This window comes from Botryllus schlosseri, chromosome 2 (assembly GCF_051294905.1).
Source record: "Botryllus schlosseri isolate E-star chromosome 2, Bs_hap1, whole genome shotgun sequence".
Lineage (NCBI taxonomy): Eukaryota > Metazoa > Chordata > Ascidiacea > Stolidobranchia > Styelidae > Botryllus > Botryllus schlosseri.
In genome coordinates this window covers 17,133,227-17,148,437 of record NC_137237.1, presented here as the reverse complement: position 1 = coordinate 17,148,437, position 15,211 = coordinate 17,133,227, and the positions used below count along the sequence as shown (strand labels likewise).

At 41.8% G+C, this 15,211-nt stretch overlaps 2 protein-coding genes across 2 annotated transcripts in view; both read right to left on the bottom strand.

Annotated features, from left to right (window-relative positions):
* Positions 1-15,211, bottom strand: part of LOC145433898 (serine palmitoyltransferase 1-like) — a 63,666-nt gene that overhangs the window by 43,840 nt on the left and 4,615 nt on the right. The gene's annotated exons all lie outside the window — the stretch shown is intronic.
* On the bottom strand, positions 3,374-14,778 carry LOC145433895 (transmembrane and coiled-coil domain-containing protein 4-like). Its single transcript, XM_080311149.1, has 11 exons — positions 13,507-14,778; positions 12,701-12,851; positions 12,429-12,646; positions 11,256-11,398; positions 10,586-10,807; positions 9,528-9,692; positions 9,371-9,465; positions 7,848-7,974; positions 7,671-7,788; positions 6,863-7,042; positions 3,374-4,815 (listed from the first exon to the last, which is right to left on the bottom strand). Exons 1-11 carry the CDS (start codon positions 13,659-13,661, stop codon positions 4,386-4,388), a joined length of 2,004 nt encoding a protein of 667 aa, XP_080167275.1. The 5' UTR covers positions 13,662-14,778; the 3' UTR covers positions 3,374-4,385.

Sequence of the window (15,211 nt, the reverse complement as noted above, 5' to 3'; positions counted from 1 at the left end):
ATTTTTAATTTATACAGAAAAATTAAAAAAAAAATTTTAAAAATTTTTCTGTCAACCCCATGAAATTGTTGAGTTGTCTTCAGAGACGATGCAAAACAAATTTGAATCAATTCCAACTAGTAGAAGCGGAGTTATTGGAGTTTTTCGTTGATAATCCTCTGATCCATAGATAATCCACACGCCACTGCATGTAACCAGCATATAACGGTCACGCATTGGTCTTTTCACTTCTGTGAATAATTGGTTTTTCTTTTCAATTTTCCCATAAAACTCTGAAATCTGTATGTACTCTCTTAGCCTTTTCGAAATGTCAATTAAATAACGACCACGCCATGTCGCTATGTACAGTACATTAAACATGGTACATACCAGACGACAGAAAACAGCAAGCCTGTCTCTGCCAAGCCGTGGATGATCTCCAACAAATAGTTCAAAATTTCGAAAAATAAATCTGATTGGTATCGGATTTTTGTCAAATTAATCCATTTTTTTCATGTTCTATCGCTGCGTTATCTATTCCCCAGTTATGTTCTTACGTTTCATTGAATAATAAGATATTCACGTCGCTGCGCGATTGGATGGTGCATTTACAGTTGTATTCTTTTACATGGTGAATCGCGCAAAATGATGCTCAGTTTTAGGTTAAGTTGGAGGATTTCCAAGGCAGTGTGCAATATGAAAATGGTGTCCTGAACTCGGAGAAATATCTACAGTGAGGTTTTGCATCACCTCAAACCACAGCAGCTGCTTAAAACCTGACATGTTTGGATTTTTTGTAGGCTAAGTAAAATCGCAGCACTCAAATTTTAAGGGAATCCCCCATTTTCAGCCGATTTTCTTCCAGCTCAACATGCACACAGATGCAAGGGATGAATTACAGAAAAAAGTGGCTAGAATATGTTTTCAAGGCATAAGGCACGGGAATCGGACTGAAAACCATGAGTTTTTGAAAGTCGGTCAATTCTGAACAACCTTACCATGTGTATATCGTACGTGTAGTGTGACAGTATGGTCATGGTGAGCTACCGAACTCGATGGCATCATGTGGCAGTAAGGCTGAGTCGTGCCTGGAGCAGTAGATAGCTGACTGGCTGTCTTAGGTTGGCGACTTCTTAACCCACAGTTTCACTCGGTACGGATGTATTGCAGCAGAGATGGTACGTCAGGCGCTGAGGTGAATCTCAGATCTCAAGGGCCGTCACAGAGAAACGTGGGTTTATATACTCGAAAATGCGTAACAATGAATGTGATTGTAATGCGTTAGCCAATAAGACCGGGTTGGTAAAGTTCTAGTGACAGGAAAAAGGCAGTACTCTAGCTAGGACTATGTTTGGCGTAACAATGCTTACGAAGCTTGCGCAACACTAGCAGAGATAGTTCTACGAGTTGTTATGATATACTAAAATCCCAATACGAGCAAGGTATATTTCCTTCATAACGGATGCCTGGCGTTAGCTAGGGACACTGGACCAAAAGGACTAGCGGTCCGCCACAGTAGTGATGAGTCGTGAATAGGGCTGGGCACAATGTTTCGAGTATTAATTTTGCTGATTCGAGTCGAGTAGTAAAAGACGATTTTTTCGAGTACTGAAACTATACGCTCCTCGCAACTGAAAGTTAATTTACTAACGGGAATTATAGTTTTGATACTATTTTCCACTCAGGAAGCCTTGAAACCTTGATTGGCCGTGTTGCAGCATACCAGACATAGTGCAAAGCTACGAACGTTACCGAGAATACCACATTTTCGAAGTCATGATCATCGCACAACATTGTCAAGAAGTGCAATGAAATCGGTAAGGTCGAAAAATACCAAAGTATCTTTAATGTGCCCTTTGTGGTGGCATCAAAGGTACATATTTGAACTTTGACATATTACATTCTATTGTGCCGTCATAACGAGTGATACTCGAATACTCGAACTCGACTCGACGCACATAGAGATCGGCTTAACCGATATTTAGCAGTAGCAGTTACGAACTGCTACTTTCGAAATCTTAACTGTGATTTTTAACTGTTACTTTTTAGCAGTTATATTCGAGGTAAATCCTACGTCACAATTGACCGCAAATTTAGTCGAAAAAGTGCAAATGTATTCGTTTACTTCTAAACTCGACGATATCAAACCTCAACTTTAATCTAACAATTAATTATGGTTGAAGTCATAATCACACAGAGTCGTCTAGCCTCATCTTACTATAGAGCTTGAAGAAGATCCATTCATGAAGTATTTTTACAGAACCGCCCACCTTATGCCCTTCAAGTTCAAGTTTATTCATACAATTTCATCACTTCAAAATCATCACAAGACTGCAATACAATGAATGATAGGAAGATGCCGAAACGACTAGGAGTAGTCTTTGAAATCAGACACCCACCTGGGCCTAGGCGATGTAAAGATGAGGCATGCACATGACAAATATGGATTTAATTTTGCAGCCGAAGACGTCATTCAGTGGAATTGGGTGGTGGTTGAGAATAAGCACTGCTATTGTCACTAGTGTGATGTAGTGGTCTGGTTGAGACTGTACTGTGGTAGCACTCTTTTCTCGAATAATGAAACCCATCAGAGAACTACCACTATTCCATCCGGTATTCCAGGATAAATGTCGGCTATATTGCATGTCAAGGCTATGTGCTTAAGTGCTATTCTGTTAACTGAGATTTGGGTTAGCAGGTAACTGCTACTGCTACTTGAAAAGCTTAACTGTTACTTTTTAACGGTCTGCTATTTTTTTCACATAATACGGCATAATACGTGATTCAGAATCGAATCACTCAGGTACTCGATTTTGTCCAGCCCTAGTCGTGAAGTCGCGAGGGCCAACAGTTGGTGAGGAGTAAATTCTTCCCTTTCTGCTGTAGCTTCAGTGGCCAACTGAATCAGCTAATACTTGGGTATAAAAATTTGTAAATCTGAATCAACAACCATGAACCTGACCGTTCGTCACAGGTAATCAATATTCCCAACCGAACCGGTTTTCTGATCTCATGAACTTACGGAAGACTGTTCTATAAAACCGGTGCGACCGGCTGTTCTCGAGGTAGCTGTCGGGTACACCAAAGAATGTAGAAGGACCTTCTACATTCTTTGGGGTACACATTACACAGCTTCAAACCATAGCAAATACGTAATAGTAAATTCGTTTGCGAAAATGATCGGGGTGTAGCAGAAATAGGCCTAATCCAAAAATCGTCAGTTCTTACGACGTCCCAAGAGTATTACGGCCGTAATTTATCAGACGACTCGATTAAAACAATTTGTTGATGGTATTTGCAGTTTAGGATCGAGTCATTCCAAACGTAACCTTTTCACGTAAATCCGATCAAACGGCGACTCCTACGTTTCGTAAGATCAAAATAGTCACAGCGATCCAATTCTCCAATTTTATTGCAATACACCCAACAACATTGACAATCTCAAACGTACGACTAAAAGGCGCTTCACATGGAACGTGAAAATCCGGGACAAATATGCACAGTGACATAATAACAACCAGGTCAAGACGACCAGAAAAATGCTGACAACAGGCTCGTTGCAGAAAAATAACGAATAACGCACTTTAAAGAATAATCAGACTTCCCTTTAGACACAACAAAGCGACATAAACGGCACCGAAAAATTGACATCATACACCGATGATCTAACTACCGAGAAACGCAGAAATTACAAGAACGAACACTCTCTTACTGTCGCAGTAAGACTAAAATAAAGTTATAAATAAATAAATATGACGAACATGGCAATGATTCGGACGTAAGGCCTTCTAAATGGCAGGGTGATGAGTCAATGATCAAATCTTCAGGGAGAATTTCAATATTGCGCCATATTGCTTTGGAAAATATATGGCCGTGAGGCAAAGCGAAATTTGCATAATGACAGAATCATCCGTAAAAGTGCATTTAGGGCGATCGATCACAGAATAGGAACTTTGGTTTGATTCAAAATTTGCTCAGCGGTGTTATGGGACGCCGGATTGGTCACCTGACAGTTGAGCATGCGACTTTATAACCCACAACACAAGTAGAAGTACTGTTGTAAATTATTACTGGAGAAGTAGGCCTAGTTTTGCATAAAACAAAAAATACAAAACAACTGTTAAGTATTCTGGTCTAAAATCGCAACCCCGTAAGTAGTGCAAGTACGGAAATCTACTTGAGTACTTCGAAAAGAAGAAATAGTTTGCTACCGATAGCCTCTGACCGTAATCTAACCTTAAATCTAACCCTACATGATCAAGTGTCGCATGCTCCTATGTCCGCGGACTGCCCCGGCTAGTTTGATGCGAGTAATTTCACAATGATGAAAAAAGAATCGCGATAAAGCAATAAGATTGGTATCGTCGGGATGAAGAAGAGAATCGCAATCACCGGCATTGAACCTGTTACCGAGTGCCACCTTCCTCGACTACTTTTACGGGCGCTGGTTTGCATTGGTTATCGCCACCAACGTCTGACAGACTCTCGTCGATGCAGTTCACATGCAAAGTGTCCGCTTCCACCGGCTTTACGCAAGCAGCTTCCGCACTGTCCGTATCAATTAATTCACTCACGCTAATTGCAATATTGGAAGGTGATTCTGAGGCATGCTGGTCGCTGTTACATATAAGAGAATCCCCGAGGACTGCCGCTTCTGAATTTGACGGCCCCACAGTTTCAGCAGGAGCTGTTTTGGCTACGTCGACAGGTTCAGAGGTCGACGTTGACAGCAAATTTGTGTCGTCGTCATTCGACTTTATATCCGGGACGCTTTGAGATTTCCTGGCTTCGCCGTGACAGGCTAGCGCCGCCACGTTGGAAACTTCTTCGGCAGACCTGAGTTGACGAAAGAAACGCGGTAAACATAATTTCAATGTAACGCACGGCGAAGTAGATGGTGGTAGGCATTACCACATTGTGAATTAATGGATAGAAAACGGATGTTTTTGCCAAAACATGGGGTTTGAATCAATGCGAGGACCTTTCTGATATGTAATTCGGGATAAACAACCGTTCCAATTTGTGTGAAAGAGTTGAACCATCGTTTGATTTGGGGATATATCCCAAGGATGTAGTGAGTTCTATGTGCAGACACCAACTTTTTGCGCATAGCGGTGGTTAGTCTTGGGATCAACTCACTACCTTCGAGTCACAGGTCATTACACATTTTGACTCAAGTCAAGTCAAGTCACTCATTTTTGGAGGTGACTCGAGTCAAGTCAAAATTCAAGTCAAGTAGCCTTTTCCAAGTATGAAGCATGATTACGTCATTGCATTTCACTAGCTGTCTGAATTACAGATTGATTGGACATTGATTCTGAACCGATGAACGAATATAGAGTTAAATATACATGTAATAAGGGGCTGTATCGCGCACATATACGTGAAACTATTAAACTACGTTTAAGTAATTGCATAGCCTCAGTTTATAGTTACCAGCCAAGATAGAGAATGAGAAATGAATTGATAAGATACAATACAGTACCCATTTATACATATTCATATGATATAATTCGAGTCTGCGCCAATGGTTGAGGAGTATATAAACTATATTGAATTTCAATTTCAAGAAAAAAAGAAGCTCGGTTAAGGTAAGAACAGAGAACAGAAATAGATTATTTTGCTATTAAATTACTTTACTTTACTACTAGTTTACGACAGCGTAAGCTGTAAGCTTCGATCATTTCGTTTGAGGTCAATATATTTGTGAGAGAATAATGGAGGTTCAGTAAAACACACGATCATTGAATGATTGGTCGCTCTCATGGGTTACACAAGCATTTGGCGAACAATCCGAACATATGCAAGATAGAGTGAGTTTTACTTGATGACTTGAAATTGACTCGTGAATTTTCCTCCAAGTCACGAGTCAATCCACATTTCTGAAACGCCAAGTCAAGTCAAGTCATTTTAGCAAAGTGACTCGAGTCAAGTCAAGTCATACGAAAAGGTGACTCGAGTCTGACTCGAGTCAAGTCATGACACGAGTCATCCCAACACTGGCGGTGGTCAGCAATGAAGTACTTCTACTTTTTTTTGAGTGCTCAAGAAGGTTTTGTGGACTTGCACTAAATACTCAATTGGCTTTGGTTTTACACCGCAACCTCTCCGTAACAGTTTTCAGTTTTTTAAACAAAACGATACTTACTGTTTTACTTACTTGGAAATTACTACTTCCACTTACGTACTTGAATAGAATGATTACTATTTTGACTTCTGTTTATGAATTCTTAGGCCGGTGTATCGATACAGAACCCAGTACACTCGCGGGGTACAACCAGAGGCGGTCAATGTAATTCTGGTTGCTACTAAGGCAGAAGTAGAAGCAGCAAATTCTAACGCATGGCAAAACTACTTCAAGTGGAAGCAGGCCTACAGTAAATAAGGTCTGAAAACTACTCAATTCAGTTGTTAATAATTAGATTTGGTCGAGGGGTCACATACTTTTAGCAGTTAATCAGAGGTTGCCAATTTTGTGATTGAACAACATCTTCGAGACTAACGTTAACTGAATAATCCCACAACCAATAGATGTGACATTTGAAAGTATAGACATATGACATAAAATGCATGACGCGCATTATTTACGACTAAGTCAAATTCGTAATGGGTCGAGAGCAAATTTGTGAAGGTTCCCCCCCTGAGTGTCAACACCACCAAGGCACTTTCACTATTCAAGGAATCTAAGCATCTCGGCTCGATTTTATGAACTTGGACATAGATTCAATGAATACTATCACCAGTTCAACAAGGAAACACATTTTCAAAAAAGCCTTCAGTGTTACACAAGTAACTGTGAAACACAAATGACAATAGCACGATAAGGATTCCTAATTACACCCAGCAGTCGTCCTAACCCAATCCAAAGAACGAGCCAACCCACCTTAATCCCACGGCCGGCAGAATCGCGTTCATATTTGTCCGGTAGTCGAGATGGCCGCTTATCAAAGATGTCAAATCGATATTGATCATACGACGGTCGCGCCATTCGATCGGCTGCAACCCGGCAACTTCAGTCTGTCGGGAGCTCGTACGGTAAAGGAACTTCAGCAGCCAATCCGATCTGAGATGCAAATAACATCGTCAACAACGAGGCAACAGGCAAAATGATACATATGAGACACGGTCTTGATAGCATCTATCATGGTGATCAGTTTTTTGTTCTGATCAATGCTGTTCATTATGGAGGCAATCAATCAGTATATGCCCGAAAAATTGTCGATTACAATTGGCAACGCCATGGAGATGAATTGCGCACAAGACTTCATTTACAGGAGCAAAGCAATCAGAGTCATGCCATCGTCCTGCAGCATGACCCAAAGCTTCCGTTTCCAAACGAAAAGCCATTAGCAGGCTAGATTAGCTACAAACTTGTTGTGCTAGTGTCGATGGTGTTTTGGCAACATCGGTCACTTCACAATAGGTCGATATTCTTTATTTTGATTCCTGATCTGGCGACCTGTAGCACGACCAGCATTCGTTCCAGGCTATTTGTAAGACACTGTCCACGGTGAGCGAGGAGGAGTCTAGATAAACAGCTTGAAACCTTCGGTAGGGAGTCTGGAGTCTACCTCATTCGTACTCGCAACTCATTGGTGTTGTAGCTGTGGATCGTATCACTGTACAGTGTACACTATCTCGTCACTATATATTCACATGCTACACATTTCCGTTTGTAAATTCACACCGACCTGCAATATCCGTTCGTGATGTGACCAGCAACAACTTTCGAGAAATCTCTCCACTTTTCTACGCTACCGGTGACCGGCGCGCCGAGAAGAACCACGTCTTCCACGATGCCCGAGCTGTCTGCAAAAACCGATTCCGTCACGAGCACGTCGCTGATTAGAGTATGGAGAACAGCTCACTTTTTCTTTTGACCATTTCTTCTAGGCAGTGAAAAATGACTTTGGCGCCGAGACTATATCCTACCAGTGTGACCGGCCGGTGTCCGTGCTGCCGAGACACTAACACATCCGCTAGCTCTCTACCAACCTTGAGGAAAGGGATAAGGTAACTAACAGGCAGAGGTCAAGTAACCAAGCGATTCGGCCGGTAGTCGAGAATTGGCTCGGAGTTGAATGAAGTGAAGGGAAATGGTGTGCACTGAATTATATATTAAAAATTATTTACAGGATAATTACGCACACTTTATCGTTACATACCCACGATAACACCATACCAGCACAGAACAGAGGACAATGAAGACGACTCGCGACACTACCGTGGATAAAAGCATTGTGCGTCCAAAACGTATATAACAGTACTCGTGTGTATGCAGAGGTGGGCAAAGTACTCGGTGTTCTTACTCAACAAGTAGAAGTAAAATTGATGTGTTGACAGGTACAAGTAGCAATGGCAGTGGCCAAGGGGTCGCATACTATTCGAAGTTAATCGTGGGTGGCTAGTTTCAAAACAGCACGAGATATATTTGTGACCAACGCCAAAAGACTAATGACATTACAAATACAGGGAGGCTACAGTAGTTTTGCCTAAAATATTGTTAAGTAGAATTGGTAACAGTCGAAAGCACAACCACTCAAGTACCGTAAGTAGTGCAGACAGGCAGAACCTACTTGTATACTGCAAAAAATGAGTACGATGTTCAGGCTCATGAAACAAAACAACCAGGGGGGAGAGGAGGGATCTTTTGAAAACTGACGTTTTAAATTACAATAGGTTAATCAGATTAATCAACAAGAATGAGATAATCTTGCTCGTGTAAGCTTCTCTATACACATGAACAACAAACATATGCTAGTTACAGCATATAAAATGAAGAATTAGATACATTATATTCAATTCAGTACTTCAGTAACGCATGTCAATAATGTTATGACCACTCGCAAAGCAAATCACAATCAAATTTCGGAGCGCTATTCACGACTGAATGTGCGGGCATGATTTAGTATGACGAATGGGTAATTATAAAGATTTATGTTGTAAGACAGTGCACAAGAACAGCCCGAAGATACGGTGTGCGAATTGCATTGTATTCGATTCTAGCCACCGACGACGACCACCCCTGTCTACATACGAGATCTCGCACGCTTCATATAGACAAACCAATCAAGATCCAATAAAACAGTGGTTCCAAACCTGGGGGGCGTGAAAGCATCTGAAGGTGGGCACGAAGAAGCGGTGTGTTTCTCTATATATCGACCGAATTTCATATTTTTTAATTCTCTCATCAACAGACATAACCTTCCATGCCATCAAACAATCTGTTTAGGTTGCTAGCATCCCGGTTGGATTCTGTGATATGACGATAAGGGGGGCGCGAAATTTTTCACTATCATAAAGGGGGGCGTGTCTAAAAAAGTGGGGAACCACTGCAATAAAACCATCATACATAGCAATAAAGAATTACAGTACAGTTATCATCGAGTACCTGACTTGCTCTCTGTAAGCACACGCTCCACGGATTGTCTATAATACTAGCGGCCCCAATCAATGACGCAGGCCACGCCACGGCGGCGACAAGACCTAGAAACAGATTTTTTTCAATTAAAATTTGTCTTCCGACAACACTTATCAAAGTTGCCCACCCGAAAGCACAGTGTACTTGAGCGCTTCGCTGGCGGCGACAGAAACCAGACTGTCCAAGATGTACTCCAACGCCCCGCCGAGTCTGAGAAGATGGTCCGACTCCCAGACTAGATAATACTGTTCCTGACTTTGTTTCAGCGACTGCCACGGAATCGCAAAGTCACCTGCGGATGGGAATATCATAATGAGCGCTGGTCAGCTCGGTCTAGAAACTGGTCAGCTCGGTCTAGAAACTGGGCAACTCTGTTATGACGTTATCGTTATCTGCGCGGTATCTAGTACCCCAACTAGAATATAATTTATATTATAACCACGGTCTGCGAGCGATATTACCTTCGAAATGTTGAATATTACGTTCAGGGCGTCAGCGGTAAGATCACCTCTGTATATCGAGAATCTGCAACTGTTATGCAGCACTACACATCTCTTTCAAGTCAATTCACAGGATATTGATCACAATTAATGTAGAAGTAAAATGAAGGTAAGCGAGGAAAACCAATATGTCAAATGCGGGAGTTGAGCGAAATAATTTGCATACACCCATTAAATAGGAGATAGGCTTCTAAAACTGCTCCCCTGGTTATGTACCTGTGCATAACATTCAACATTGGCCAGAACAACTAGCTAGAACATGAAGCAGGTTGATATTGTCCTAATAGAAAACGTCTTTTGGCTAAGAAAGCAACATTTGAACTGAGGGAGAAAAAAACCTTAATGGGACAAGTACGCGTAGAATATGATGTTGTCTCAAATTAAAGAGAGAAATGTGAAAATTCCCATTTACCTTAAGCTGCGATGACACGTTACTGTGACTGTGATACGAAAGAGATAAGCTAGAGTGAAAAGTAACACTCATGAAAATATTTCAACTGCATTTTGAATACGTTGGTTTTCTGAAGAAAATGGCTGCCGCCAAAAATTTTTCCACACTTTCATCTTTAATTTGAGACCACATCGCAGGGCCCCTTCAAAATGAATGTTAGCGGTAGACTGTGACTGTACGTGTACTGTACAGCGAGCCAAGGATAAGCGACGTTCCGTACAGAAAACCACATACATTCTCCTTGGGAGCTGGACAGCCAGCCGGAAATGGCGATCGAAATGCTCAACTCTTTCCCCGGAGTCAGAGGTCGAAAGACGAACTGGTCGATACCCCCGACGCGCCTTTTCATCTTGTAGCCCGTCAGTCCGGCGCCGGCCGCCCCGAACAGCGACGTGATCACAGCAATGCCAGCGGCTGACCCGAGCGCAGCGGCGGACGACGCCCCGAATATTGCACCTGACAGATAGAGAAAAGAGAAATTTTATTGATTTATGCAACCGAAAAGAAAATCACGATACATTAAAATAATAACAAAGTAAACTTACCGGTGTGTGACATGGCGTGATTAATATCACTCTGAGTGGACTCGACTGGTCTGATCGCATGCATTTTACACAAAAGTAAAGGAAGGAAAGGACGTAGTTTATTTTCGTCCCTGATGTTTTTGAGGAATATACACCAACTATGATACACATACACACGATCTGTGCATATGCATACCATGAGTGCATGATGTGCATACGCCGCTGGACAAGGAAGTGCAGATATAGCCTTTACGGCTTTCTAAGTCATGCACCACCCCTCCATGCTATCCCAGTAATGCATGAGCGCCAAGCAGGGATCGAACCCACGCGCGGCACTCAAGTTAAATACTGTGAGCCTATTCAAGTAACATGGTAATCACCTGCTCCAGACGCTACCAATGGCGCCGCCAAGCCGCCTGTCAGTCCGATAATAGCGCCACCCCCGATCGCCGCCAATCCAATGATAGTGTACCGCTTGATTTTACTCTTCCTTTGTTGGCGATCTCTCTCTTCCTTATGTTCCCTGGAACAGAAACAAAATTAGACATTCGGATCTTTAAAGGTTTCGTGTCGTGCAGATCTCCCATGGGCTGTTTGCAAATTGAGTAATGACCGATGCGAACTGGGAAAGCACAATACTGTAAATCAAACAACTGCTTGGCATGGTGAGTTCAGAAATAGTATACAGTTTGTGCAGTCTGTCATTTACCAAACCTTATCTGTTGAATACAACAGGCGGTCAGTAACAGTACAAGAACTCCCAGTTTTTTCAGTGATTGTCCTTTGCACTACTTCCACGTTGCTCAACTATTTAGCCTATTTCTATCGGTTTGAATTTTGTGAAGTATAAAAGTAGTTTTGTAGCTTCTTTATGAATAAATGTAATAACGATTGGGTGCAATAGCACCTGTATCGAGTAGCTTAACTTATTTTCGAAAACTGTACCTATTTGTAGGGCTGGGCAAATTTGAGTACCTGAGTGATTCGATTCTGAATCACGTATTATGCTTCGAGTATTCGAGTATCACTCATTATGACGTCATGGCAGAATGTAATATGTCAAAGTTCAAATAAAATACCTGTTATCCATCACATTAACCATACTCAGTATTTTTTCGACCATACCGATTTCATTGCACTTTGTGACGATGTTGTGGGATGACCATGACTTCGGAAATGTGGCATTTCCAGTAACATCCGTAGCTTTGTACTAGTACTTTATACCCTATATTGTAGGCTGCAGTACGGCCAATTAAGGTTTCAAGGCTTCAACAGTGGAAAATAGTATCGGAGCTATAATTTTCGTTGATAAATTTACTTTTAGTGGTGAGTAGCCTATACTTTCAATACTCGAAAGAATAGTCTTTCACTACTCGACTTGACTCAATAAGATTAATACTTGATCCAGATTTGAGTATTCGAATCATTGTGCCCAGCCCTATCTATTTGTTGCATCAGTAACTATTTTGCATTGGTTACGACAATGCACTTCTGCATGCTTTGCGGATTCACGACACCGGAAAAGTAGCCTAAATTCAAACACACAAACCTACATTTTCTCCTTCTCCGTTCGAGACTCCAACATCTCCACCATCTCATGCTCGGCTTTCTCCAGCTCTTCCAAAACGATTCGAAGCTGCCAGGTGACGTGTCTCAACAAGATGCGTGTCCTGCTGTCGTAACGTCCGGTCAGATTATGTCCGGAGCCGTCCCCGTGATCGCTCAGCAGGGCCCAGGCGACAAGGTCGTAAGCGACAGCTTCCGGTGTATCCTAAACGGAAAGTGTATTTGCAAACTGACCAAGTTAAAACGGGACAAAGTGTACTTTGATCGTTCCCTCCTCCCGTAATGTCTTTACGAAGACGTCACTATCCGCTACGCTCATTCCATCGGAAATCGCCACCATCGTGGGATAACAGTTACTCTCCAAATTGACGTGTTTCACCAATGAATAAACGGTCTTGTGACGGTAGACCCTGAAACATGACGTGCATCAGATGTTGCTTACCCGTCCTACCACCTAAAGACACGCTAACGTAGGTTAAGCCAGACTAGCTGCAAGTCGTGGGTCGCTGAGACGTCAAGGATTATAAAACTACTACGAGTATGAGCATTGTGTCTATATAATAGTGAAGTGAAGTTCAAGCCAATGATTTTGTACCTGTAATTGAACTCTGTTACTACATAGCGGTTATGCACTCTAAATTTTTCCGAAAATATAAAATTTTACCGGCAAAGGCACGAGAATCACTTTTGAATCTGAAAATCGATACTAGTGTTATCGACCAATTTCAGCACAGTGTTAAAATGCGTCAACGAGGTGATCTACCCATTCTGACACGGCAATCTGGGTCATTTACAGTTCCAAGGTTTGTGCCATTTTGGTGACACATACTACATTTACCACAAAATTACCGTAGGGCGTATATGCCTCCATAATATAATTGGACCATGAGAATTGAAAGCAAATATTCTACTAGGAGACAGCGCCATAAAGCATTGGTGGACTCCTGGGTTAATAAGCAGTCGTAAACTGTAAATTATAGCAGCAGGTCCAAGTTCGGTTATTTGACCCCTGGTAAACCCATGTTCAAATCGGCCTACCCTACATACCGTCACCTTGCGACTTACTTGTCATCTGTAGTTCCAAAGAGTAGAGAGAGAGCGCTGCTGCAAAGAGCCAAGTAACTGAATTTCCCGGCATCGGACAGATTTTCCACGAAATTGTCTTCTTCCAGCATGTGACTTTCCACAGCCGTTTCGACTGGCTCTGCCGCCGAGTCCATGATAGTAGGCCTATCGTCAAGATTGTCCACCACTCACTAACGCATGATAATTAAGGCACTTGAGAGCCGCATCGTATTTGTATGCGACATGATTAGCATACAATATAGGTCAAAAGTCTGAAAAATATAACGCATAGTTTACCGGAGAGAAAATCCATCAGAGAATTGACTTCGAGTGACTTTTTCCCTGCTACATACAGTTGTTCATTAACAACAAATTATTCAAAATTGAACAGAAGCTGTGCCGAACTCCTAGATTTTTTTAACGTTACAGAATACCACCTTTCCAACCAGGGAAATTTGCTTTTAGGCTTAAGCCTACTTCTACTTCAACAGTTTTTGAAGCCGAAATGTTCACGTCACACATAAAATGGTTTTTAAAATTGCATTCGACAACATAACCGCTAGTTAAGTGGTTCAGGACCAGTTTATAGCCATGGCCTATTTTCTGATTTAAAAAAGTACTGTTACCCACCTCTAAATTTGTCAATAAAAAAAGGTCAGCACCTTTGCTCAACCTGATTCGTGGCCTATGTGGGAAGCTAACAGTTACCTCCTTCGCCAAGATCTAATCACAGCCTATTTGGGAAACTGACGACTAGAAAAATAAAGGTCTTCGATATATCATGCAAGACTGTTGAACAACCATAGCCCATTCTTGTGCCAATGCTCATAGGTTGAAAGTCACTGCTCCAGTCAATATAGTCAACTATATTAAGATTAGTTTTGAGCTTACAAGAAAAAAAAAACGGTTTGGAATGCAAAGGTAGATTATGTATATTGGTACCTCTACATCAGGGGTGGGCAAACTACGGCCCGCGGCCTGCAACACCATTCTGTGCGGCCCGCGAGAGTCAAAAGAAACTTATTAAAAATATTGATGAAATGTGTACTAAAAATCGAATTCTTAGTATATTTCACCATGATAATTCTAAGGCAGATGGTTCTCAAACTGGCGGGCGTGAAGGCATCTGAAGGGGAGCGCGAAGTTGAGCTCGACTGAAAAATATTTTCGCGCAAAGATCTTTATAGTTATTGCTCTTTATTTAGTTTCAATTTCATATTTAAGAATCTCTCATCCACAGCCGTAACCTTCCATACCATTAAACTATCCGTCAGGTTTGCTAGCTAAGGGGGGGGGGGGCCCGAAGTCTTTCACCATCATATCGGGCAGGGGGGCGTGTCTTACAAAGTTTGAGAACCACCCTTCAATGGTAAATACTTCCTATGTTATTTTTATGTTTAATTTTTGGCGCGGCAGCCCAATCTCAAGGCCCATGAACGTTGAGAGAGTTCAACTGCTAAGCATCACAGAAATCCTAAACGACATTGACATATTTCGGATCACGAGTGTGATTTCGGATTGGCCACTCCAGTTTTAATTACTGGTATTTCAGTGATGCTTATTAAAAACGAGTTGCGCGTGTCTTAGAGAAATTCGTTCTCTGTGTGCGTAAAATTAGGGTATTTATATTTTATCTACACATAGTGCAAGCGTGTTTGAAACTAACATGGTTATGATGCTGTCAGCATTGTGTGTCCTGGAACTG